Below are 26918 nucleotides of genomic sequence, written 5' to 3'. Positions count from 1 at the left end.
TCTAAAGATCAATCAGGCCTCTTTACAATGTACGGATGAGTTCAGCCTGAGGTCAGGCATGGACTGGGTTTCCTGTCCAGGGTGAGGGTGTGTGGCGTAGTGTAGGATGTGTTGTGAGTAACCTTTTCACACAGGAGCTCTGTGACAGAGGCAGGCAGGGCGGAGAGGGGCCTTCACATAAGTCACATTGGGATATTGATAAATCAGAAGCAGAGAACATTTCATTGGTAAAGATACAAAACATGGCTTTGTAGAAGGACCCAGAAAATCTGTGCCACTCTGACCCCTATTCACTTAAAATGCATGGAACATGAATGCAGGGCAGGGTACAGGGCACATTGTCTGCCGCTCCTTGGTCTGACCACCAACAGGAGATGAAAGGGTGACCTCTGCGTGGTGTTTGACCAGGTACTTGGTGTGGGGAACTTGTGTGCAGCCCTGGGCTTTGAAGACTTATTGGTGTCGTGTTGGGCTGCAGGGGCTTGAGAATGATGTAATTGTATAGCACTAGCTATTGTGCTATTTCCCTAAAGGTGTCCCTGTACGTGACACTTGTGTTCTCTGAAAGGGAGAGGCCTCCCTGATGTAATGTGAGCAACTAGAAAAGTCTGTAACGGATAGCATAGCTAAACTATAGGGCCCTTCTCCGGAGAAACATGGCTCATGTAAATAGTTTTTCTTCCTGTCCCAAGGCGCCGTGGCTTTGGGTCACACTGATCCGAGGATGCTAGTCCTACACAAGTTAATGAAGACAGTCTGTGTTCAGCCAATTTATCTCCTCCACCACTTCCTGAGGATGTATTGTGTGGGACACAGGCTGCCTGCTCACCCTCCGCTCAGTTAAAGGCTGGCGGGGGGAAGCACTGTACAGCAGGGTTTCCTCCGACCCCAGAAGTAGTTCTGATAGCTTCAAATGCCCAAGTCTGTGGCATGACTTGTACAATGTCTGTCCTGTGGCCCAAGGAATTCATTGTCCTTGCGTGTACCTACGGTTGCAGCTCTCCTCTTCTCCTCTGCTCACACATTGTTGGGGACACCTCTTTCTCCTCATCCCATTCCGCTTCCTTTCTTCCTTCTTAATTCACTGTCTAGTGGCTTTCTGATTGACTCAAATACCAATTAAAGTAAAATTTAATGGAAGAATATATTAACTCCCTGAGGTTTTCCGACCATCCATCACCTTTTTATAGCAGGAGCTGTGAGGAAGCTCATAACTCCATACTGTGAATGTGATAATAAAGAGGACAAGGAGGAGACCTGGATTTACTGCTGCTTCCATACATTACTACACTCCTTCCCTCTCTTTATACGGGGGGAGGAGGAGGAGGTCATTGAATCTCCACATACAAACATGTTGGGCTGTGAGATTGCCAGAGAAGCCACATTTGATTAAGTGCTTTTATTCCTGGGTGTGGGGACCACAGGAGGTGCATGTATTCTGCTCACCCAGAGAGGAAAGTGTCACATCCATCTTTCCTGTCCATGCAGCCCAAGCGCTATGTATAAATATATATATTTATATGTATATATGAGTCAGGCAGGGGAAGGGGCAGCCCCTCGTTATTCATATAACTGTTATCCTGCCGGCACGGAGCTGCGTGTGACACGTGGGCAGAGGTACTGGTGTGATTGTGCACGGATTCCTGGCATTTCTCCGTGGGACGTTAGCAGCCACGATGCCACACTCCTTTTCCTTAAGTCGCCCCGGTCCCTGCCTGAACCGTGTGTTTATTGTACTAAAAGTAACCACCTTGATGTGTAAATCGCCCAGTCCGCCAAGTCACGAGGGTGACATGTGAGCAAACTGCGGTTCCAGCTATTCGGGGCCCTGACTGTGTGCTGTCCAAGTACAGTGCTGCATGTACTGTCAGACATAGGCCCAAATAAAAGGACTATCAATATTAATGCTTTCAAATGGGTTGCGTATGATTTGATTAAAGTTAGGGTGTTAATCATCTTCTGGCGACTCTGACAAACAGGCCTTCACTCCCCTAATGTAATAGTGTTCCACAGGGGCCGCTCCCGGCTGCACGATGTCGGGTACGATCAGCAGTATTGAGCCTGCCGGGGAACGATATTATCAATCCCTTTCTCTTAGTGACATGACCGGAATCGATGCTCGAGCAAGTTATTGAAACTGCAGCAATCAATAGGACATGGGTTATTCCTGCAATGTGTGCGCCAGGAACACCCAGCCAGGTTAAAAGGGATTTCACTTACAAGGTAGTTTCTTCGGTTGGGGGGGAGGGGGGGATTCCCTCTTTTCCCTTGGTACTTCCATCGGACAATTGCACACAGATAATGCTGCACAGACGGAGCTTGTACACTAACAGACATGCGGTATAAGCAACCTCTGGGGAGACGTACTGTCCTGCACAGGGTTTTGTGCCATGAAATAAAGACACTACCCATACGCCCTGCATACCAGTCACCAAACCAGCCGCCTGCGCCCTGCATACCAGTCACCGAACCAGCCGCCTGTGACTAAGCCCTGCATACCGTTCACCGAACCAGCCGCCTGTGACTACGCCCCGCATACCAGTCACCAAACCAGCCGCCTGTGACTACGCCCTGCATACCAGTCACCAAACCAGCCGCCTGTGACTACGCCCTGCATACCAGTCACCAAACCAGCCGCCTGTGACTACGCCCTGCATACCGTTCACCGAACCAGCCGCCTGTGACTACGCCCCGCATACCAGTCACCAAACCAGCCGCCTGTGACTACGCCCTGCATACCAGTCACCAAACCAGCCGCCTGTGACTACGCCCTGCATACCGTTCACCGAACCAGCCGCCTGTGACTACGCCCTGCATACCAGTCACCAAACCAGCCGCCTGTGACTACGCCCTGCATACCAGTCACCGAACCAGCCGCCTGTGACTACGCCCTGCATACCAGTCACCTGTGACTTCGCCCTGCATACCAGCCGCCTGTGGCTTCGCCCTGCATTCCAGCCCGCCTGTGACTACACCCTGCATACCAGTCACCGAACCAGCCGCCTGTGACTACGCCCTGCATACCAGTCACCGAACCAGCCGCCTGTGACTACGCCCTGCATACCAGTCACCTGTGACTTCGCCCTGCATACCAGCCGCCTGTGGCTTCGCCCTGCATTCCAGCCCGCCTGTGACTACACCCTGCATACCAGTCACCGAACCAGCCGCCTGTGACTACGCCCTGCATACCAGTCACCGAACCAGCCGCCTGTGACTACGCCCTGCATACCAGTCACCTGTGACTTCGCCCTGCATACCAGCCGCCTGTGGCTTCGCCCTGCATTCCAGCCCGCCTGTGACTACACCCTGCATACCAGTCACCGAACCAGCCGCCTGTGACTACACCCTGCATACCAGTCGTCTGTAACTTTGCCCTGCATACCAGCCGCCTGTGACTTCGTCCTGCATTCCAGCCGCCTGTGACTTCGTCCTGCATACCAGTCACCTGTGACTACACCGTGCATTCCAGCCGCCTGTGACTTCGCCCTGTATAACAGCCGCCTGTGACTTCGCCCTGTATAACAGCCGCCTGTGACTACGCCCTGCATACCAGCCGCCTGTGACTTCGCCCTGTATAACAGCCGCCTGTGACTTCGCCCTGTATACCAGCCGCCTGTGACTTTGCCCTGCATACCAGCCGCCTGTGACTTCGCCCTGCATACCAGCCGCCTGTGACTTCGCCCTGCATACCAGCCGCCTGTGACTTCGCCCTGCATACCAGCCGCCTGTGACTTCGCCCTGTATAACAGCCGCCTGTGACTTCGTCCTGCATACCAGCCGCCTGTGACTTCGCCCTGCATACCAGCCGCCTGTGACTACACCGTGCATACCAGCCGTCTGTGACTTCGCCCTGCATACCAGCCGCCTGTGACTTCGCCCCGCATACCAGCCACCTGTGACTACACCATGCATACCAGCCGCCTGTGACTTCGCCCTGCATACCAGCCACCTGTGACTACACCGTGCATACCAGCCGCCTGTGACTACACCATGCATACCAGCCGCCTGTGACTACACCATGCATACCAGCCGTCTGTGACTTCGCCCTGCATACCTGCCGCCTGTGACTTCGGCCTGCATACCAGCCGCCTGTGACTACACCGTGCATACCAGCCGCCTGTGACTTCGCCCTGCATACCAGTCGCCTGTGAACGACAATGAACATTTCTGTTTGGATCGGCCAGTTTCTTATCACAGTCGTGGCTCTCTTCGCTTTTTTTTGCGCATTACTTTTGGGGGGTGCTTGAATCCCCAGCCACTTCCCTCTGGTCTTAAGTTTCCTCCCCTCCCAAGCGTTGCAGGCCCTTCACTACTATAACTCCCAGGATTCGGGGTCAGATGAGTGAGGTTGGAGAATCCGAGCCCCACACCAATTCCATTTCATGGGACGTGAGAGAGTATGAATGAATGTGTTTCCCGAGCTTGCGGGGTCTCTAAGCAGTGTAACTTCTCATCACAAATAACATCTCGTCACCTTTTCCGTGGCATGATGTGTGTGGTGTAATTACCACCATTACAGTAGCAATTCTACCCCCACCCCCCAAAATAAAGTATTTTATATATACCCTATATGAACCAAGGGGTCCTCCACAGCTGAACTGTCACTCAAAGCTCCGGAGACTCCCCAATCGCCACCATACATATATATATATATATATATATATTTGCCTCGCGCAGAAAAACGCTGCTAGCTGTGGGGTCCCCGGATGGTAAAGCTGCCGTGGCCTCTGCCGGCACCGCTAGTTGTGGGGTCCCCGGATGGTAAAGCTGCCGTGGCCTCTGCCGGCACCGCTTGTTGTTTGGTCCCCGGATGGTAAAGCTGCCGTGGCCTGTGCCGGCACCGCTTGTTGTTTGGTCCCCGGATGGTAAAGCTGCCGTGGCCTCTGCCGGCACCGCTTGTTGTTTGGTCCCCGGATGGTAAAGCTGCCGTGGCCTCTGCCGGCACCGCTTGTTGTTTGGTCCCCGGATGGTAAAGCTGCTGTGGCCTATATACATACAGCAGTGTGCTGCTGTATGGGACAGAAGCTAGCGGTTGCAGAACAGGACTGGTCAGATCCTCTTCGGGCACTCAATGTACCGAGTGCAGCCGGGGTACAGCATGGATACCATTGTATTTAAGGCTTTAGACGGGGTCATTGAGAAGAAGTTAGCGGGCACAAAGATTCCTAGAACCAGCAGGGGGAGGGGAAGTGCATGTCTGGGAAATGCTACCGGTGTCTCAAATCGTGATCTTACACTGCTCCCTTGTGGATGCAGATCAGACAGACACTTGTCTATAGCCCACAGCTGTACAATGCTTGGCCCTCAGTAACAGGAGCTGGCATCTCCAGTACCTCCATTTCACACTCCTGGGACATCCTATAACCACATCAAACAGGAGGCGTTCCTATGTCTGTTCCTTTCAGATTGTGGCACAGAAAGGGAGACCGTGGTAATATCTCATCCCCTGCCCACCCCCAGCCAAATCTGCCCTCCATCACTCCTTCAGTCTGTGCCCATTCTCTGGCCCTTCCATCACTGATCTCTCACTTTCCCTGTGCCCTTATGTGTTTGTTTTCATATTCTTCCACTACCCCCCACTCTGTCACTCTCCCGCATACTCCCCCCACTCTCCTACTCAACCCCATGTTATCCCCCACGCTTCCCCCATTCTCCCCTGCTCTCTCCCAACCCCCCCCCCCCACTCTCCTCCACTATCTCCCACTCTCCCCCATGCTCCAACACTCTCCCCCATGCTCCCACACTTTCCCCCATGCTCCCACACTCTCCCCCATGCTCCCACACTTTCCCCATGCTCCCACACTCTCCCCCATGCTCCCACACTTTCCCCATGCTCCAACACTCCCCCCCATACTCTCCCACTCTCTCCCCATGCTTCAACACTCTCCCCATACTCTCCCACTCTCCCCATGCTCCCTCTCTCTCCCACTCTCCCCATGCTCCCTCTCTCTCCCACTCTCCCCCCATGCTACCACACTTTCCCCATGCTCCCACACTTTCCCCATGCTCCCACACTCTCCCCATGCTCCAACACTCCCCCCCATACTCTCCCACTCTCCCCCATGCTCCCACACTCTCCCCCATGCTCCCACACTCTCCCCATGCTCCCACACTCTCCCCCATGCTCCAACACTCCCCCCATACTCTCCCACTCTCCCCATGCTACGCCATGCTCCCTCTCTCTCCCACTCTCCCCCCATGCGCCCACACTCCCCCCATACTCTCCCACTCTCCCCATGCTACGCCATGCTCCCTCTCTCTCCCACTCTCCCCCCATGCGCCAACACTCCCCCATACTCTCCAACTCTCACCATGCTACGTCACACTCTCCCACTCTTCCCATGCTCCCACACTCTCCCACTCTCCTCCACGCTACCCCCACACTCTCTTTTTTCCCTAGTCTCCTGTCTCCCCCCTTATTTGGATAAGCTGTGAAGTGAAGCTGATGATATTTACATGTTATTACTCAGCAATTCTCACATGAAAAGCCAGGCGTCAGTCCGATGTGCTCTGCTCTTCATCACCCATACACGCTGTCACTGGCACAGTCTCATCTTCCTCCTTGTTTGTTTGCATTCATTCAATGTGACATTAATCACTGTGACTTTCTCTCTTTCACGCTTACCCAGAGTTCAGTGTTGGGGTAGGGGCTGAGCGGTGCAGGTGTGTGGCTGTTTGCGTGTCTGCTGATAACACGTAGTATTTATTTGTGTAGGCGTGTGGATAGACACACACATTTTCAATAAAACACCTTTCCTGACACATGCTTTTTATCTGTCCCAGTGATAGTGATGGGCAGCTCACATCCCATGTCAGAAGCAGAATCCACGGCTTGTGTGATGTCACTTCCTGTTTGCGCCATGCATTCCAAATCTGTTACATCTGCCGACTTGTTTGTTTTTATGCGATGTCTGGCCTGCACCGGCTTCTGGGGGGTGGCGCTGCCAAAGCTTCTATCTGCAGAGATCCCCATGCACCCTGGCCAAAGAGAAATATCTGGATTGGCAGAGAGTGGGGAAGGCCAGTTATCGGTTCTTAGCAAAGCAGCTTAAAATGTGACCTTCTGTTCTTCTGCTTCAGTGCAACTCGACCTATAAAACTGGTCTCATGGCAAGGCGCTCTGCCTGGGGAGGGGGACAATGCAAAGGGCAGGCACATGCGGGCTGGAAGCAGGGGTGCATACATTATGACAATGTATGTGTAGCACCTTTTCCCCCGCCCTAAGTGAGATCATATAGCTACCGGTGTATTCTGGTGCTGGTGCATACCTGTGAGGTAGAACAGAAGGCCTGAGAACTCTGCAATTGTATGGGGAGGCATCAGGACAGGCTCTCAGTGATGGTTCCTGGAATCAGCTCAGCGCCTCCAGCCGGTGAGGATCCTGGTGCAGCCAGGATGGTCCGCACTGGCAACTCATGTAGTGTTCCATTCAAGTAGCCCACAACAGATGTATTCAACTGGAGCTTTATTTGCAGCATACATACATTTATGGCAGGCTCATTCCCTGAAGTAGTACCCCCGGGGCTTGAGGCCCTGCAGGCCTCTTCTCAGCTCCTTTGCCCCCTGGTGGGACAAAATGTAAGTGCTTCCACTCCACAGGGGGAGGGAAGAGAGCCCCTGACTTCTGGGAGAGTGTCAGTATTTGTACCCCAGGGGAAGGGCTTGTAACCCTGCCCCATAACAGGGCAGGTCCGATACTGACGGGCATCACATCATGGGCATGTGACCCAGCCAGTATCCTCCCCAGGGATGACACTCTCTGGTTGTTGTTAGGCCAGCCCCTGGATATAGCAATAGTGTATCCAGGCTGCAACAACAAGCTAGGCCTCCATGGGAGAGCTTATCCCCCACAGTGCCTGTGTCTAACAGGACTTATACTGTTAGGGCCAAAGAGAAGATGATAGCCAGGGGACTACATATGCATGTTACTGATTGTGTATGTGCAGTACCCCCAGCAAAGAACTAGTTCCTGCCCTTCTGGCTGCCACGTATCTGTAAGACGATAAACACGAGAGACAGAAGCAAGGAGAACAGGTGCGGGACTCACTGGGAATTGTGTGTCCACAATTAGCCAGCTTCGGCAATGCCACCATGCCCCTTTTTGATATGCAATGGGGGGGATGGTAGTCTAGTATTAGGAATATAACTATCCCTAGTAGGCATTCATAACCAGCTAGTCAAATATGTGTGTAATATATTTGTATGTATTCCAGATATGGTTAGGTTATCTTGCCTGTATGTATGTATATAAGTGGCCATTATATACATATACCAGGCTGGATTAGGTTATTATCTTGCCTGTATGTATATAAGTGGCCATTATATACATAGGCCAGATTGGGTTAGGTTATCTTGCCTGTATGTATATAAATGGCCATTATATTCATAGGCCAGATTGGGTTAGGTTATCTTGCCTGTATGTATGTATATAAGTGGCCATTATATACATATGCCAGGCTGGGTTAGGTTATTATCTTGCCTGTATGTATATAAGTGGCCATTATATACATATGCCAGGCTGGGTTAGGTTATTATCTTGCCTGTATGTATATAAGTGGCCATTATATACATAGGCCAGATTGGGTTCGGTTATCTTCCCTGTATGTATGTATATAAGTGGCCATTATATACATAGGCCAGATTGGGTTAGGTTATTATCTTGCCTGTATGTATGTGTATAAGTGGCCATTATATACATAGGCCAGATTGGGTTAGGTTATTATCTTGCCTGTATGTATGTGTATAAGTGGCCATTATATACATAGGCCAGACTGGGTTAGGATATTCTCTTGCCTGTATGTATATATGTATTACACATTTACATGCTACTTTGCATTTTCTGGTGCTAAAACTACGGCAGATATATTGCCGCTGTAAAAAGCCGGTTTTACCGCTGGCGATACGACTTTCGCGAATAGGTCGATGAAAAGAACATTTCCTTTCCATACAGATAACGCCAATGTTTCCATTTATCGACCTTTAGTGAATCTAGGATATCGTGTGAGGAGAGGAAACCGTCCTGGGTCTTACTGCTGGAATCCGCAAGGACCGCGGCGGTCTGACTAGGGGGCAGGTCCGGGTATCGGATTTCACAGGGGTGTCACATGGGATGTGGGGAGGGGTCACCTTCTGTTCATTAAGATGAACTTTTCTGGGATACGATGAATGACCAGCGACCTTTCAGTTACACCGTGATGAGCATCTCACTGAAACGTCTGTTCTTTATACGGGAGATTAAAGCAAGCTGGACCCCTTATCTGCTGCACTTTGCTATTCACTCGCGTAGGTGGGAGCCCATCAGCTAACAGCCAGCGGCATGCTGGTCAGCGAGGCGTAGGTGGGAGCACGTCGGTCGGACAGGTGGGGGTCGGACAGGTGGGGGTCGGACAGGTGGGTCTCCGTGTTCTAGATTTACAGTAAAAGAAAAAGAAACGGATATCAAGAATATTTACCCATTTCATCTAAATCTAAAAGTACCACTTTATAGGGCAGTTTTTACTGTCCCTTATCCTTAGGTCAGCGTAATCTCACATCCATAATAACACAAGTGAAGTCACCTGTCTTGTGTTGTGCTTCTGATTTGGGGCAAAGTGGAATCGTCAGTCTTGTGTCTTGTGTGTTTTTGAAATGTTTTCAGAATCAATGGGAATGAACTGGAATTTCAGGAAATGAGACGTTAGGTGAGGATGTATTGTGCTTGTGGTGAATGTGCGTGAAGGAAGAGACTGAGGTGAATGAGGGTAACACTGATCATTATCTGGACTGTCTCTGTATAACGAGTATCTATTGATGATCTTCTGCCCTACCATCTCTAGCTAATCAGTGCAATTCTCTCTTCTCGCTCAGGTAGAAAGTGCTAAAGTAATCAGCCATGACATTTGTATGGTCTGGCATGGGAGCCTGGCGTAGTCCTGCCATTCAGCTCTCTAAATACAGATCTGTTTGGTGGGCCAGATCACTGTCCGGAAAGATCGATCTGTGTATTGTACAGGGGGGTGAATGACTCGCCTTTATTTGTTGCTTATTGCAGTGCTGAGATATGATTACCATGGTGCATTGTTTGTACCAAGTACCACCCCTCACCCAAAGCAGCTTTGATCTGTTTCCTCTCTGGGAGCCCCAGCTCCCTCCTAGGGGGCAATGGCTGGGCCACAGAATGGAACCAAACTCCATCGGTCAGGACAGAAATGTGCACACACTATCCAAGCTCCCAAACCAAGGGTCACCCATCATTTCAATGTGCAGGGAAAAGGCTCTCCCAAGCGGTAACGTACAAATCCCAAATACAGACAGGAAAGTGTGAAGCACAAATCCTGCCAGACAGGAGCCTGGGAAAGGGACCTTTAGCTGAACCAGACTCCTGCTTACATTTAGTTCTGAATCTGGGGTTTATCTTCCTGCAATTTATACAGCGTTTTCATGCCTGCGCCATTCTTGTGGGGATACAGAAAGCCCCATGCTGCTAATGGACTGAAAGTAAATGAAATTAAATAAGCGAAGCAAAGCTCATCACCATTCTCTCCCTCCTGGGTAATTCAATTGGTGCGTACGCTCTGATGGGAGCGTGCAGCACGGCTCTGGGATCCCGCGGCTGCAGGCGGGAGACATCACGTCTAAATACAAGTTTTACTGCAGCATTTGTTATACTCTTGCCAGCAGGGTCTGTATGCCAGTTTGGGGACACTAATGTAATATTCATATTTTGTCACATGTAGCGCAGACCATATAACTGAATGCTAAATATTCTATAAATATACACCCTCGCTTAAATAACACGCTTCGCATTTTAATCTTCATGCCAACGTCTTTAATAACCACTCACTTCACAACTGGATGACCTTGCCTGGCCATTCCGAGGTTCCAGTGATAGGTCACGCATCGCAAAGCACAGTGACCCGCACAGCCGGCCGGACCCCCAGTCCTGTCCCACGCGTACATTGTAACCTAGCTCTCTTTATAATGGTACCAGTAAGGGGAGGAATGTCCGCTCGCTGTGTCCTTATCAACGTATGTGGAACTCACAGCTTAACTCTGTTCTATTTCTATTCTGTTTTAGACTTTGAAGAAGTGTCTCTGAGGAGTGTGCAGGAATTGGAGAAAGTTCTAAAACAAGGCTATTTGGAGAAGAAAAACAGAGGTAACATGTCACCTTATTGCATTGTGAGGGTGACAAGGACGCTACTGCCTGCGGGGTGACACTGATACTCCCTCCTGCCTGCGGGGTGACACTGATACTCCCTCCTGCCTGTGTAGTGACACTAATACTCCCTCCTGCCTGCGTGGTGACACTAATACTCCCTCCTGCCTGCAGGGTGACATTAATACTCCCTCCTGCCTGCAGGGTGACACTAATACTCCCTCCTGCCTGCGGGGTGACACTGATACTCCCTCCTGCCTGTGTAGTGACACTAATACTCCCTCCTGCCTACAGTGTGACACTAATACTCCCTCCTGCCTGCAGGGTGACACTAATACTCCCTCCTGCCTGCAGGGTGACACTAATACTCCCTCCTGCCTGCAGGGTGACACTAATACTCCCTGCTACCTGCGTGGTGACACTAATACTCCCTCCTGCCTGCAGGGTGACACTAATACTCCCTCCTGCCTGCAGGGTGACACTAATACTCCCTCCTGCCTGCGTGGTGACACTAATACTCCCTCGTGCCTGCAGGGTGACACTAATACTTCCTCCTGCCTGTGTGGTGACACTAATACTCCCTCCTGCCTGCGTGGTGACACTAATACTCCCTCCTACCTGCAGGGTGACACTGATACTCCCTCCTGCCTGCAGGGTGACACTGATACTCCCTCCTGCCTGCAGGGTGACACTGAGGCTCCCTCCTGCCTGCGGGGTGACACTAATACTCCCTCCTGCCTGCGGGGTGACACTAATACTCCCTCCTGCCTGCAGGGTGACACTAATACTCCTTCCTGCCTGCAGGGTGACACTGAGGCTCCCTCCTGCCTGCAGGGTGACACTGATACTCCCTCCTGCCTGCAGGGTGACACTGAGGCTCCCTCCTGCCTGCATGGTGACACTTATACTCCCTCGTGCCTGCAGGGTCACACTAATACTCCCTCCTGCCTGCAGGGTGACACTGATACTCCCTCCTACCTGCAGAGGGACACTAACTCCCTCCTGCCTGCAGGGTGACACTAATACTCACTCCTGCCTTCAGGATGATAATAAGGCTCCCTCCGTCCTGCAGGGTGACACTAATACTCCCTCCTGCCTGCAGAGTAACACTAATACTCATGCCTGCAGGATGATACTAAGACTCCCTTCTGGCTGCAGTGTGACACCAATACTCCCTCCTGCCTGCAGGGTGTCACTGATACTCTCTCCTGCCTGCAGGGTGTCACTAATACTCCACCTGCCTGCAGGGTGACACTAATACTCTCTCCTGTCTGCAGGGTGACATTAATACTCCCTCCTGCATGGTGACACTAATACTCCCTCCTGCCTGCAGGGTGTCACTAATACTCTCTCCTGCCTGCAGGGTGTCACTAATACTCTCACCTGCCTGCAGGGTGACACTAATACTCTCTCCTGTCTGCAGGGTGACATTAATACTCCCTCCTGCATGGTGACACTAATACTCTCTCCTGTCTGCAGGGTGATATTAATACTCCCTCCTGCATGGTGACACTAATACTCCCTCCTGCCTGCAGGGTGACACTAATACTCTCTCCTGTCTGCAGGGTGACACTAATACTCCCTCCTGCATGGTGACACTAATACTCCCTCCTGCCTGCACGGTGACACTAATTAGAAAGCCCTCAGTTCATATACAGGTTATCAATATATATATATATATATACACACACATGAACCTATAACCATTTTATAAAATAAATGGTGTCCTGTTTCTGTGGGCTAAAAGTTATGGCTTCCTATTGTGGTGTCAGGGATGGAGTGAGTGTATATATTCCCTACAATCACAAGCCTCATTTTTGTCACACATGAGAAAATAACTTTTAAAACTTTTAGACACTTTAAAAACCTGCTCAGCTTTATAACCTAGCTGGAGTAGCCCCATAACCCCTAAACTAGGTTCAGTGTACCAGGGTATGTACAGTTGTGGGGGGGAAAAGAACACCCTCTTTGAATTCTATGGTGTTACATATCAGGACATAATAACAATCATCTGTTCCTTAGCAGGTCTAAAAATTAGGCAACTACAACCTCAGATGAACAACAACACATTACATATTACACCGTGTCATGATTTATTTATCAAAAATTAAGCCAAAATGTAGAAGCCATGTGTATTCTTTCTTGGCATGGCAGGTCAAAGTGGGTCAGAGCGTCTAACCTTGTGAGATGAGGAGAGCAGCGGGAGAGATCCCGGCATGGCAGGTCACAGTGGGTCAGAGGGTCTAACCTTGTGAGATTTGGAGAGCAGCGGGAGAGATCCCGGCATGGCAGGTCACAGTGGGTCAGAGGGTCTAACCTTGTGAGATGTGGAGAGCAGCGGGAGAGATCCCGACATGGCAGGTGACAGTGGGTCAGAGCGTCTAACCTTGTGAGATGAGGAGAGCAGCGGGAGAGATCCCGACATGGCAGGTCACAGTGGGTCAGAGGGTCTAACCTTGTGAGATTTGGAGAGCAGCGGGAGAGATCCCGGCATGGCAGGTCACAGTGGGTCAGAGGGTCTAACCTTGTGAGATGTGGAGAGCAGCGGGAGAGATCCCGGCATGGCAGGTCACAGTGGGTCAGAGGTTCTAACCTTGCGAGACAAGGAGAGCAGCGGGGGAGATCCCGGCATGGCAGGTCACAGTGGGTCAGAGGGTCTAACCTTGTGAGATGAGGAGAGCAGCGGGGGAGATCCTGGCATGGCAGGGCACAGTGGGTCAGCGGGTCTAACCTTGTGAGATGAGGAGAGCAGCGGGGGAGATCCTGGCATGGCAGGGCACAGTGGGTCAGAGGGTCTAACCTTGTGAGATGAGGAGAGCAGCGGGGGAGATCCCGGCATGGCAGGGCACAGTGGGTCAGAGGGTCTAACCTTGTGAGATGAGGAGAGCAGCGGGGGAGATCCCGGCATGGCAGGGCACAGTGGGTCAGAGGGTCTAACCTTGTGAGATGAGGAGAGCAGCGGGAGAGATCCCGGCATGGCAGGTCACAGTGGGTCAGAGGTTCTAACCGTGTGAGATGAGGAGAGCAGCGGGGGAGATCCTGGCATGGCAGGGCACAGTGGGTCAGAGTGTCTAACCTTGTGAGATGAGGAGAGCAGCGGGTGAGATCCTGGCATGGCAGGGCACAGTGGGTCAGAGGGTCTAACCTTGTGAGATGAGGAGAGCAGCGGGGGAGATCCCGGCATGGCAGGTCACAGTGGGTCAGCAGGTCTAACCTTGTGAGATGAGGAGAGCAGCGGGGGAGATCCCGGCATGGCAGGTCACAGTGGGTCAGAGGTTCTAACGTTGTGAGATGAGGAGAGCAGCGGGGGAGATCCTGGCATGGCAGGTCACAGTAGGTCAGAGGGTCTAACCTTGTGAGATGAGGAGAGCAGCGGGAGAGATCCCGGCATGGCAGGGCACAGTGGGTCAGAGGTTCTAACCTTGCGAGATGTGGAGAGCAGCGGGGGAGATCCTGGCATGGCAGGTCACAGTAGGTCAGAGTGTCTAACCTTGTGAGATGTGGAGAGCAGCGGGGGAGATCCTGGCATGGCAGGTCACAGTAGGTCAGAGGGTCTAACCTTGTGAGATGAGGAGAGCAGCGGGGGAGATCCCGACATGGCAGGGCACAGTGGGTCAGAGGGTCCAACCTTGTGAGATGAGGAGAGCAGCGGGAGAGATCCCGGCATGGCAGGTCACAGTGGGTCAGAGGTTCTAACCTTGCGAGACAAGGAGAGCAGCGGGGGAGATCCCGGCATGGCAGGTCACAGTGGGTCAGAGGGTCTAACCTTGTGAGATGAGGAGAGCAGCGGGAGAGATCCCGGCATGGCAGGTCACAGTGGGTCAGAGGTTCTAACCTTGCGAGACAAGGAGAGCAGCGGGGGAGATCCCGGAATGGCAGGTCACAGTGGGTCAGAGGGTCTAACCTTGTGAGATGAGGAGAGCAGCGGGAGAGATCCCGGCATGGCAGGTCACAGTGGGTCAGAGGGTCTAACCTTGTGAGATGAGGAGAGCAGCGGGAGAGATCCCGGCATGGCAGGTCACAGTGGGTCAGAGCGTCTAATCTTGTGAGATGAGGAGAGCAGCGGGAGAGATCCCGGCATGGCAGGTCACAGTGGGTCAGAGGGTCTAACCTTGTGAGATGAGGAGAGCAGCGGGGGAGATCCCGGCATGGCAGGTCACAGTGGGTCAGAGGGTCTAACCTTGTGAGATGAGGAGAGCAGCGGGAGAGATCCCGGCATGGCAGGTCACAGTGGGTCAGAGGGTCTAATCTTGTGAGATGAGGAGAGCAGCGGGAGAGATCCCGGCATGGCAGGTCACAGTGGGTCAGAGGGTCTAATCTTGTGAGATGAGGAGAACAGCGGGAGAGATCCCGGCATGGCAGGTCACAGTGGGTCAGAGGGTCTAATCTTGTGAGATGAGGAGAGCAGCGGGAGAGATCCCGGCATGGCAGGTCACAGTGGGTCAGAGTGTCTAATCTTGTGAGATGAGGAGAGCAGCGGGAGAGATCCCGGTATGGCAGGTCACAGTGGGTCAGAGTGTCTAACCTTGTGAGATGTGGAGAGCAGCGGGAGAGATCCCGGTATGGCAGGGCACAGTGGGTCAGAGTGTCTAACCTTGTGAGATGAGGAGAGCAGCGGGAGAGATCCCGGCATGGCAGGTCACAGTGGGTCAGAGTGTCTAATCTTGTGAGATGAGGAGAACAGCGGGAGAGATCCCGGCATGGCAGGTCACAGTGGGTCAGCGGGTCTACCCTTGTGAGATGAGGAGAGCAGCGGGGGAGATCCCGGCATGGCAGGTCACAGTGGGTCAGTGGGTCTAACCTTGTGAGATGAGGAGAGCAGCGAGAGAGATCCCGGCATGGCAGGTCACAGTGGGTCAGAGTGTCTAACCTTGTGAGATGTGGAGAGCAGCGGGAGAGATCCCGGTATGGCAGGGCACAGTGGGTCAGAGTGTCTAACCTTGTGAGATGAGGAGAGCAGCGGGAGAGATCCCGGCATGGCAGGTCACAGTGGGTCAGAGGGTCTAACCTTGTGAGATGAGGAGAGCAGCGGGAGAGATCCCGGTATGGCAGGGCACAGTGGGTCAGAGTGTCTAACCTTGTGAGATGAGGAGAGCAGCGGGGGAGATCCCGGCATGGCAGGTCACAGTGGGTTCTTTGATACTGTCTCTCATTGACACCCAATTAGATCATGGCTTCTTTGGATCTGAGTGGCAGAAAAGATGGTGTGTGCTCACTAATGGAGTCTTCTACTACTATTCCAGTGAGAAAGGTATGTGTGTGGCTGGTGTTTCTCATTGTGCCAGTGAGAAAGGTATGTGTGTGGCTGGTGTTTCTCATTGTGCCAGTGAGAAAGGTATGTGTGTGGCTGGTGTTTCTCATTGTGCCAGTGAGAAAGGTATGTGTGTGGCTTGTGTTTCTCATTGTGCCAGTGAGAAAGGTATGTGTGTGGCTGGTGTTTCTCATTGTGCCAGTGAGAAAGGTATGTGTGTGGCTGGTGTTTCTCATTGTGCCAGTGAGAAAGGTATGTGTGTGGCTGATGTTTCTCATTGTGCCAGTGAGAAAGGTATGTGTACGGCTGGTGTTTCTCATTGTGCCAGTGAGAAAGGTATGTGTGTGGCTGGTGTTTCTCATTGTGCCAGTGAGAAAGGTATGTGTACGGCTGATGTTTCTCATTGTGCCAGTGAGAAAGGTATGTGTGTGGCTGGTGTTTCTCATTGTGCCAGTGAGAAAGGTATGTGTGTGGCTGGTGTTTCTCATTGTGCCAGTGAGAAAGGTATGTGTGTGGCTGATGTTTCTCATTGTGCCAGTGAGAAAGGTATGTGTGTGGCTGGTGTTTCTCATTGTGCCAGTGAGAAAGGTATGTGTGTGGCTGGTGTTTCTCATTGTGCCAGTGAGAAAGGTATGTGTGTGGCTGATGTTTCTCATTGTGCCAGTGAGAAAGGTATGTGTACGGCTGGTGTTTCTCATTGTGCCAGTGAGAAAGGTATGTGTACGGCTGATGTTTCTCATTGTGCCAGTGAGAAAGGTATGTGTGTGGCTGGTGTTTCTCATTGTGCCAGTGAGAAAGGTATGTGTACGGCTGGTGTTTCTCATTGTGCCAGTGAGAAAGGTATGTGTGTGGCTGGTGTTTCTCATTGTGCCAGTGAGAAAGGTATGTGTACGGCTGATGTTTCTCATTGTGCCAGTGAGAAAGGTATGTGTGTGGCTGATGTTTCTCATTGTGCCAGTGAGAAAGGTATGTGTGTGGCTGACGTTTCTCATTGTGCCAGTGAGAAAGGTATGTGTGTGGCTGGTGTTTCTCATTGTGCCAGTGAGAAAGGTATGTGTGTGGCTGGTGTTTCTCATTGTGCCAGTGAGAAAGGTATGTGTGTGGCTGGTGTTTCTCATTGTGCCAGTGAGAAAGGTATGTGTGTGGCTGGTGTTTCTCATTGTGCCAGTGAGAAAGGTATGTGTGTGGCTGACGTTTCTCATTGTGCCAGTGAGAAAGGTATGTGTGTGGCTGATGTTTCTCATTGTGCCAGTGAGAAAGGTATGTGTGTGGCTGATGTTTCTCATTGTGCCAGTGAGAAAGGTATGTGTACGGCTGGTGTTTCTCATTGTGCCAGTGAGAAAGGTATGTGTGTGGCTGGTGTTTCTCATTGTGCCAGTGAGAAAGGTATGTGTGTGGCTGGTGTTTCTCATTGTGCCAGTGAGAAAGGTATGTGTACGGCTGGTGTTTCTCATTGTGCCAGTGAGAAAGGTATGTGTGTGGCTGATGTTTCTCATTGTGCCAGTGAGAAAGGTATGTGTGTGGCTGGTGTTTCTCATTGTGCCAGTGAGAAAGGTATGTGTGTGGCTGGTGTTTCTCATTGTGCCAGTGAGAAAGGTATGTGTGTGGCTGGTGTTTCTCATTGTGCCAGTGAGAAAGGTATGTGTGTGGCTGGTGTTTCTCATTGTGCCAGTGAGAAAGGTATGTGTGTGGCTGGTGTTTCTCATTGTGCCAGTGAGAAAGGTATGTGTACGGCTGACGTTTCTCATTGTGCCAGTGAGAAAGGTATGTGTGTGGCTGATGTTTCTCATTGTGCCAGTGAGAAAGGTATGTGTACGGCTGGTGTTTCTCATTGTGCCAGTGAGAAAGGTATGTGTACGGCTGATGTTTCTCATTGTGCCAGTGAGAAAGGTATGTGTACGGCTGACGTTTCTCATTGTGCCAGTGAGAAAGGTATGTGTGTGGCTGATGTTTCTCATTGTGCCAGTGAGAAAGGTATGTGTACGGCTGGTGTTTCTCATTGTGCCAGTGAGAAAGGTATGTGTACGGCTGATGTTTCTCATTGTGCCAGTGAGAAAGGTATGTGTGTGGCTGGTGTTTCTCATTGTGCCAGTGAGAAAGGTATGTGTGTGGCTGGTGTTTCTCATTGTGCCAGTGAGAAAGGTATGTGTGTGGCTGGTGTTTCTCATTGTGCCAGTGAGAAAGGTATGTGTGTGGCTGGTGTTTCTCATTGTGCCAGTGAGAAAGGTATGTGTACGGCTGGTGTTTCTCATTGTGCCAGTGAGAAAGGTATGTGTGTGGCTGGTGTTTCTCATTGTGCCAGTGAGAAAGGTATGTGTGTGGCTGATGTTTCTCATTGTGCCAGTGAGAAAGGTATGTGTGTGGCTGGTGTTTCTCATTGTGCCAGTGAGAAAGGTATGTGTGCGGCTGGTGTTTCTCATTGTGCCAGTGAGAAAGGTATGTGTGCGGCTGGTGTTTCTCATTGTGCCAGTGAGAAAGGTATGTGTGTGGCTGGTGTTTCTCATTGTGCCAGTGAGAAAGGTATGTGTGTGGCTGGTGTTTCTCATTGTGCCAGTGAGAAAGGTATGTGTGTGGCTGGTGTTTCTCATTGTGCCAGTGAGAAAGGTATGTGTGTGGCTGGTGTTTCTCATTGTGCCAGTGAGAAAGGTATGTGTGTGGCTGGTGTTTCTCATTGTGCCAGTGAGAAAGGTATGTGTACGGCTGACGTTTCTCATTGTGCCAGTGAGAAAGGTATGTGTGTGGCTGGTGTTTCTCATTGTGCCAGTGAGAAAGGTATGTGTACGGCTGGTGTTTCTCATTGTGCCAGTGAGAAAGGTATGTGTGTGGCTGGTGTTTCTCATTGTGCCAGTGAGAAAGGTATGTGTGTGGCTGGTGTTTCTCATTGTGCCAGTGAGAAAGGTATGTGTGTGGCTGGTGTTTCTCATTGTGCCAGTGAGAAAGGTATGTGTGTGGCTGACGTTTCTCATTGTGCCAGTGAGAAAGGTATGTGTGTGGCTGATGTTTCTCATTGTGCCAGTGAGAAAGGTATGTGTGTGGCTGGTGTTTCTCATTGTGCCAGTGAGAAAGGTATGTGTGTGGCTGGTGTTTCTCATTGTGCCAGTGAGAAAGGTATGTGTGTGGCTGATGTTTCTCATTGTGCCAGTGAGAAAGGTATGTGTGTGGCTGATGTTTCTCATTGTGCCAGTGAGAAAGGTATGTGTACGGCTGGTGTTTCTCATTGTGCCAGTGAGAAAGGTATGTGTACGGCTGGTGTTTCTCATTGTGCCAGTGAGAAAGGTATGTGTGTGGCTGATGTTTCTCATTGTGCCAGTGAGAAAGGTATGTGTGTGGCTGGTGTTTCTCATTGTGCCAGTGAGAAAGGTATGTGTGCGGCTGGTGTTTCTCATTGTGCCAGTGAGAAAGGTATGTGTGTGGCTGGTGTTTCTTATTGTGCCAGTGAGAAAGGTATGTGTGTGGATTGTGCCAGTGAGAAAGGTATGTGTGTGGCTGGTGTTTCTCATTGTGCCAGTGAGAAAGTTATGTGTGTGGCTGGTGTTTCTCATTGTGCCAGTGAGAAAGGTATGTGTACGGCTGGTGTTTCTCATTGTGCCAGTGAGAAAGGTATGTGTGTGGCTGGTGTTTCTCATTGTGCCAGTGAGAAAGGTATGTGTGTGGCTGGTGTTTCTCATTGTGCCAGTGAGAAAGGTATGTGTGTGGCTGGTGTTTCTCATTGTGCCAGTGAGAAAGGTATGTGTGTGGCTGGTGTTTCTCATTGTGCCAGTGAGAAAGGTATGTGTACGGCTGGTGTTTCTCATTGTGCCAGTGAGAAAGGTATGTGTGTGGCTGGTGTTTCTCATTGTGCCAGTGAGAAAGGTATGTGTGTGGCTGGTGTTTCTGATTGTGCCAGTGAGAAAGGTATGTGTGTGGCTGGTGTTTCTCATTGTGCCAGTGAGAAAGGTATGTGTGTGGCTGACGTTTCTCATTGTGCCAGTGAGAAAGGTATGTGTGTGGCTGGTGTTTCTCATTGTGCCAGTGAGAAAGGTATGTGTACGGCTGGTGTTTCTCATTGTGCCAGTGAGAAAGGTATGTGTGTGGCGGGTGTTTCTCATTGTGCCAGTGAGAAAGGTATGTGTGTGGCTGGTGTTTCTCATTGTGCCAGTGAGAAAGGTATGTGTGTGGCTGACGTTTCTCATTGTGCCAGTGAGAAAGGTATGTGTACGGCTGGTGTTTCTCATTGTGCCAGTGAGAAAGGTATGTGTGTGGCTGACGTTTCTCATTGTGCCAGTGAGAAAGGTATGTGTGTGGCTGGTGTTTCTCATTGTGCCAGTGAGAAAGGTATGTGTGTGGCTGGTGTTTCTCATTGTGCCAGTGAGAAAGGTATGTGTGTGGCTGGTGTTTCTCATTGTGCCAGTGAGAAAGGTATGTGTTCGGCTGACGTTTCTCATTGTGCCAGTGAGAAAGGTATGTGTGTGGCTGGTGTTTCTCATTGTGCCAGTGAGAAAGGTATGTGTACGGCTGGTGTTTCTCATTGTGCCAGTGAGAAAGGTATGTGTACGGCTGGTGTTTCTCATTGTGCCATTGAGAAAGGTATGTGTACGGCTGGTGTTTCTCATTGTGCCAGTGAGAAAGGTATGTGTGTGGCTGGTGTTTCTCATTGTGCCAGTGAGAAAGGTATGTGTGTGGCTGGTGTTTCTCATTGTGCCAGTGAGAAAGGTATGTGTGTGGCTGACGTTTCTCATTGTGCCAGTGAGAAAGGTATGTGTGTGGCTGACGTTTCTCATTGTGCCAGTGAGAAAGGTATGTGTGTGGCTGGTGTTTCTCATTGTGCCAGTGAGAAAGGTATGTGTACGGCTGGTGTTTCTCATTGTGCCAGTGAGAAAGGTATGTGTGTGGCTGATGTTTCTCATTGTGCCAGTGAGAAAGGTATGTGTACGGCTGGTGTTTCTCATTGTGCCAGTGAGAAAGGTATGTGTGTGGCTGATGTTTCTCATTGTGCCAGTGAGAAAGGTATGTGTGTGGCTGACGTTTCTCATTGTGCCAGTGAGAATGGTATGTGTGTGGCTGGTGTTTCTCATTGTGCCAGTGAGAAAGGTATGTGTGTGGCTGGTGTTTCTCATTGTGCCACTGAGAAAGGTATGTGTGTGGCTGGTGTTTCTCATTGTGCCAGTGAGAAAGGTATGTGTGTGGCTGATGTTTCTCATTGTGCCAGTGAGAAAGGTATGTGTTCGGCTGACGTTTCTCATTGTGCCAGTGAGAAAGGTATGTGTGTGGCTGGTGTTTCTCATTGTGCCAGTGAGAAATGTATGTGTGTGGCTGATGTTTTTCATTGTTCCAGTGAGAAAGGTATGTGTGTGGCTGACGTTTCTCATTGTGCCAGTGAGAAAGGTATGTGTGTGGCTGGTGTTTCTCATTGTGCCAGTGAGAAAGGTATGTGTACGGCTGGTGTTTCTCATTGTGCCAGTGAGAAAGGTATGTGTGTGGCTGATGTTTCTCATTGTGCCAGTGAGAAAGGTATGTGTACGGCTGGTGTTTCTCATTGTGCCAGTGAGAAAGGTATGTGTGTGGCTGATGTTTCTCATTGTGCCAGTGAGAAAGGTATGTGTGTGGCTGACGTTTCTCATTGTGCCAGTGAGAATGGTATGTGTGTGGCTGGTGTTTCTCATTGTGCCAGTGAGAAAGGTATGTGTGTGGCTGGTGTTTCTCATTGTGCCACTGAGAAAGGTATGTGTGTGGCTGGTGTTTCTCATTGTGCCAGTGAGAAAGGTATGTGTGTGGCTGATGTTTCTCATTGTGCCAGTGAGAAAGGTATGTGTGTGGCTGATGTTTCTCATTGTGCCAGTGAGAAAGGTATGTGTGTGGCTGATGTTTCTCATTGTGCCAGTGAGAAAGGTATGTGTACGGCTGGTGTTTCTCATTGTGCCAGTGAGAAAGGTATGTGTGTGGCTGGTGTTTCTCATTGTGCCAGTGAGAAAGGTATGTGTGTGGCTGATGTTTCTCATTGTGCCAGTGAGAAAGGTATGTGTGTGGCTGGTGTTTCTCATTGTGCAAGGGAAAAGGAGAGAGAAACCCTTCCTTCTGCAAGGTTGTGTTGTGTGTACTTTCATTGTTACACACGTCACAGAACTAACACCCTGATCCGTCACAGGGAAGCAGCCCAAAGGCGTCTTTCTAATAAAGGATTATGCGGCACGCTTGGCCTCCCAGCTCCGCAAAGACTCCAGGCGGGACGCCTGCTTCGAACTTGTGTCTTCTGACAAACGCAGCTACCAGGTGAGCTCTGACATAGGGGCGCAAAGATGGGAGGGCCAGGTACCCCAGCAACTAAGTGACTGACTGTGACTGCAGTTGTAACGCTGACTGTGACTGCAGGTGTAATGCTGACTGTGACTGCAGGTGTAACGCTGACTGTGACTGCAGGTGTAATGCTGACTGTGACTGCAGGTGTAACGCTGACTGTGACTGCAGGTGTAATGCTGACTGTGACTGCAGGTGTAACGCTGACTGTGACTGACTGTGACTGCAGGTGTAACGCTGACTGTGACTGCAGGTGTAACGCTGACTGTGACTGCAGGTGTAACGCTGACTGTGACTGACTGTGACTGCAGGAATAACGCTGACTGTGACTGCGGGTGTAACGCTGTGACTGCAGGTGTAACGCTGACTGTGACTGCAGGTGTAACGCTGACTGTGACTGCAGGTGTAACGCTGACTGTGACTGCAGGTGTAACGCTGACTGTGACTGCGGGTGTAACGCTGACTGTGACTGCGGGTGTAACGCTGACTGTGACTGCGGGTGTAACGCTGACTGTGACTGCGGGTGTAACGCTGACTGTGACTGACTGTGACTGCAGGTGTAACGCTGACTGTGACTGCGGGTGTAACGCTGACTGTGACTGCGGGTGTAACGCTGACTGTGACTGCGGGTGTAACGCTGACTGTGACTGCAGGTGTAACGCTGACTGTGACTGCGGGTGTAACGCTGACTGTGACTGACTGTGACTGCAGGTGTAACTCTGACTGTGACTGACTGTGACTGCAGGAATAACGCTGACTGTGACTGCGGGTGTAACGCTGACTGTGACTGCAGGTGTAACGCTGACTGTGACTGCAGGTGTAACGCTGACTGTGACTGACTGTGACTGCAGGTGTAACGCTGACTGTGACTGCGGGTGTAACGCTGACTGTGACTGCAGGTGTAACGCTGACTGTGACTGACTGTGACTGCAGGAATAACGCTGACTGTGACTGCGGGTGTAACGCTGACTGTGACTGCAGGTGTAACGCTGACTGTGACTGCAGGTGTAACGCTGACTGTGACTGACTGTGACTGCAGGTGTAACGCTGACTGTGACTGCGGGTGTAATGCTGACTGTGACTGCGGGTGTAATGCTGACTGTGACTGCGGGTGTAACGCTGACTGTAACTGCGGGTGTAACGCTGACTGTGACTGCGGGTGTAACGCTGACTGTGACTGCGGGTGTAACGCTGACTGTGACTGCGGGTGTAACGCTGACTGTGACTGCGGGTGTAATGCTGACTGTGACTGCGGGTGTAATGCTGACTGTGACTGCGGGTGTAACGCTGACTGTGACTGCGGGTGTAACGCTGACTGTGACTGCAGGTGTAACGCTGACTGTGACTGCGGGTGTAACGCTGACTGTAACTGCGGGTGTAACGCTGACTGTGACTGCAGGTGTAACGCTGACTGTAACTGCGGGTGTAACGCTGACTGTGACTGCGGGTGTAATGCTGACTGTGACTGCGGGTGTAACGCTGACTGTAACTGCGGGTGTAACGCTGACTGTGACTGCAGGTGTAACGCTGACTGTAACTGCGGGTGTAACGCTGACTGTGACTGGGGGTGTAACGCTGACTGTGACTGCAGGTGTAACGCTGACTGTGACTGCGGGTGTAACGCTGACTGTGACTGCGGGTGTAACGCTGACTGTAACTGCGGGTGTAACGCTGACTGTGACTGCGGGTGTAACGCTGACTGTGACTGCGGGTGTAATGCTGACTGTGACTGCGGGTGTAACGCTGACTGCGGGTGTAACGCTGACTGTGGGTGTAACGCTGACTGTGACTGCGGGTGTAATGCTGACTGTGACTGCGGGTGTAACGCTGACTGTGGGTGTAACGCTGACTGTGACTGCGGGTGTAACGCTGACTGTGACTGCGGGTGTAACGCTGCAGGTGTAACGTTGACTGTGACTGCGGTTGTAACACTGACTGTGACTGCGGGTGTAACCCTGCGGGTGTAACGCTGACTGTGACTGCGGTTGTAACACTGACTGTGACTGCGGGTGTAACGCTGTGGGTGTAATGCTGACTGTAACTGCGGGTGTAATGCTGACTGACTGCGGGTGTAACGCTGACTGTGACTGGGGGTGTAACGCTGACTGTGACTGCGGGTGTAACGCTGACTGTGACTGTGGGTGTAACGCTGTCTGTGACTGCGGGTGTAACGCTGTGGGTGTAATGCTGACTGTGACTGCGGGTGTAATGCTGACTGTAACTGCGGGTGTAATGCTGACTGACTGCGGGTGTAACGCTGACTGTGACTGTGGGTGTAACGCTGACTGTGACTGCGGGTGTAACGCTGACTGTGACTGCAGGTGTAACGCTGACTGACTGCAGGTGTAACGCTGACTGTGACTGCGGGTGTAACGCTGACTGTGACTGCGGGTGTAACGCTGACTGTGACTGACTGTGACTGCAGGTGTAACGCTGACTGTGACTGCGGGTGTAACTCTGACTGTGACTGACTGTGACTGCAGGAATAACGCTGACTGTGACTGCGGGTGTAACGCTGACTGTGACTGCAGGTGTAACGCTGACTGTGACTGACTGTGACTGCAGGAATAACGCTGACTGTGACTGCGGGTGTAACGCTGACTGTGACTGCGGGTGTAACGCTGACTGTAACTGCGGGTGTAACGCTGACTGTGACTGCGGGTGTAACGCTGACTGTGACTGCGGGTGTAACGCTGACTGTGACTGCGGGTGTAACGCTGACTGTGACTGCGGGTGTAACGCTGACTGTGACTGCAGGTGTAACGCTGACTGTGACTGCAGGTGTAACGCTGACTGTGACTGCGGGTGTAACGCTGACTGTGACTGCAGGTGTAACGCTGACTGTGACTGCGGGTGTAACGCTGACTGTGACTGACTGTGACTGCAGGTGTAACGCTGACTGTGACTGCGGGTGTAACTCTGACTGTGACTGACTGTGACTGCAGGAATAACGCTGACTGTGACTGCGGGTGTAACGCTGACTGTGACTGCAGGTGTAACGCTGACTGTGACTGCAGGTGTAACGCTGACTGTGACTGACTGTGACTGCAGGAATAACGCTGACTGTGACTGCGGGTGTAACGCTGACTGTGACTGCGGGTGTAACGCTGACTGTAACTGCGGGTGTAACGCTGACTGTGACTGCGGGTGTAACGCTGACTGTGACTGCGGGTGTAACGCTGACTGTGACTGCGGGTGTAACGCTGACTGTGACTGCGGGTGTAACGCTGACTGTGACTGCAGGTGTAACGCTGACTGTGACTGCAGGTGTAACGCTGACTGTGACTGCGGGTGTAATGCTGACTGTGACTGCGGGTGTAACGCTGACTGCGGGTGTAACGCTGACTGTGGGTGTAACGCTGACTGTGACTGCGGGTGTAACGCTGACTGTGACTGCGGGTGTAACGCTGACTGACTGCGGGTGTAACGCTGACTGTGACTGCAGGTGTAACGCTGACTGTGACTGCGGGTGTAACGCTGACTGTGACTGCGGGTGTAACGCTGACTGTGACTGCAGGTGTAACGCTGACTGTGACTGCGGGTGTAACGCTGACTGTAACTGCGGGTGTAACGCTGACTGTGACTGCGGGTGTAACGCTGACTGTGACTGCGGGTTTAACGCTGACTGTGACTGCGGGTGTAATGCTGACTGTGACTGCGGGTGTAACGCTGACTGTGGGTGTAACGCTGACTGTAACTGCGGGTGTAACGCTGACTGTGACTGTGGGTGTAACGCTGACTGTGACTGCGGGTGTAATGCTGACTGTGACTGCGGGTGTAACGCTGACTGTGACTGCGGGTGTAACGCTGACTGTGACTGCGGGTGTAATGCTGACTGTGACTGCGGGTGTAACGCTGACTGCGGGTGTAACGCTGACTGTGACTGCGGGTGTAACGCTGACTGTGGGTGTAACGCTGACTGTGACTGCGGGTGTAACGCTGACTGTGACTGCGGGTGTAACACTGACTGTGACTGCGGGTGTAACGCTGACTGTGACTGCGGGTGTAACGCTGACTGTGACTGCGGGTGTAACGCTGACTGTGACTGCGGGTGTAACGCTGACTGTGACTGCGGGTGTAACGCTGACTGTGACTGCGGGTGTAATGCTGACTGTGACTGCGGGTGTAACGCTGACTGTGGGTGTAACGCTGACTGTAACTGCGGGTGTAACGCTGACTGTGACTGCGGGTGTAACGCTGACTGTGACTGCGGGTGTAATGCTGACTGTGACTGCGGGTGTAACGCTGACTGTGGGT

At 51.7% G+C, this 26918-nt stretch overlaps 1 protein-coding gene across 1 annotated transcript in view; it reads left to right on the top strand.

Annotated features, from left to right (window-relative positions):
• Positions 1-26918, top strand: part of SKAP1 (src kinase associated phosphoprotein 1) — a 208262-nt gene that overhangs the window by 144461 nt on the left and 36883 nt on the right. The window contains exons 5-7 of the mRNA XM_075580993.1: positions 11057-11137; positions 16305-16388; positions 22513-22637. Of these exons, the coding sequence (XP_075437108.1) occupies positions 11057-11137; positions 16305-16388; positions 22513-22637 (290 nt within the window). The remainder of the gene's footprint in view (positions 1-11056; positions 11138-16304; positions 16389-22512; positions 22638-26918) is intronic.

Source organism: Ascaphus truei (assembly GCF_040206685.1).
Source record: "Ascaphus truei isolate aAscTru1 chromosome 23 unlocalized genomic scaffold, aAscTru1.hap1 SUPER_23_unloc_2, whole genome shotgun sequence".
Lineage (NCBI taxonomy): Eukaryota > Metazoa > Chordata > Amphibia > Anura > Ascaphidae > Ascaphus > Ascaphus truei.
Note: the sequence above shows the minus strand (reverse complement) of the source record. Positions and strands in the feature narration are given on the sequence as shown.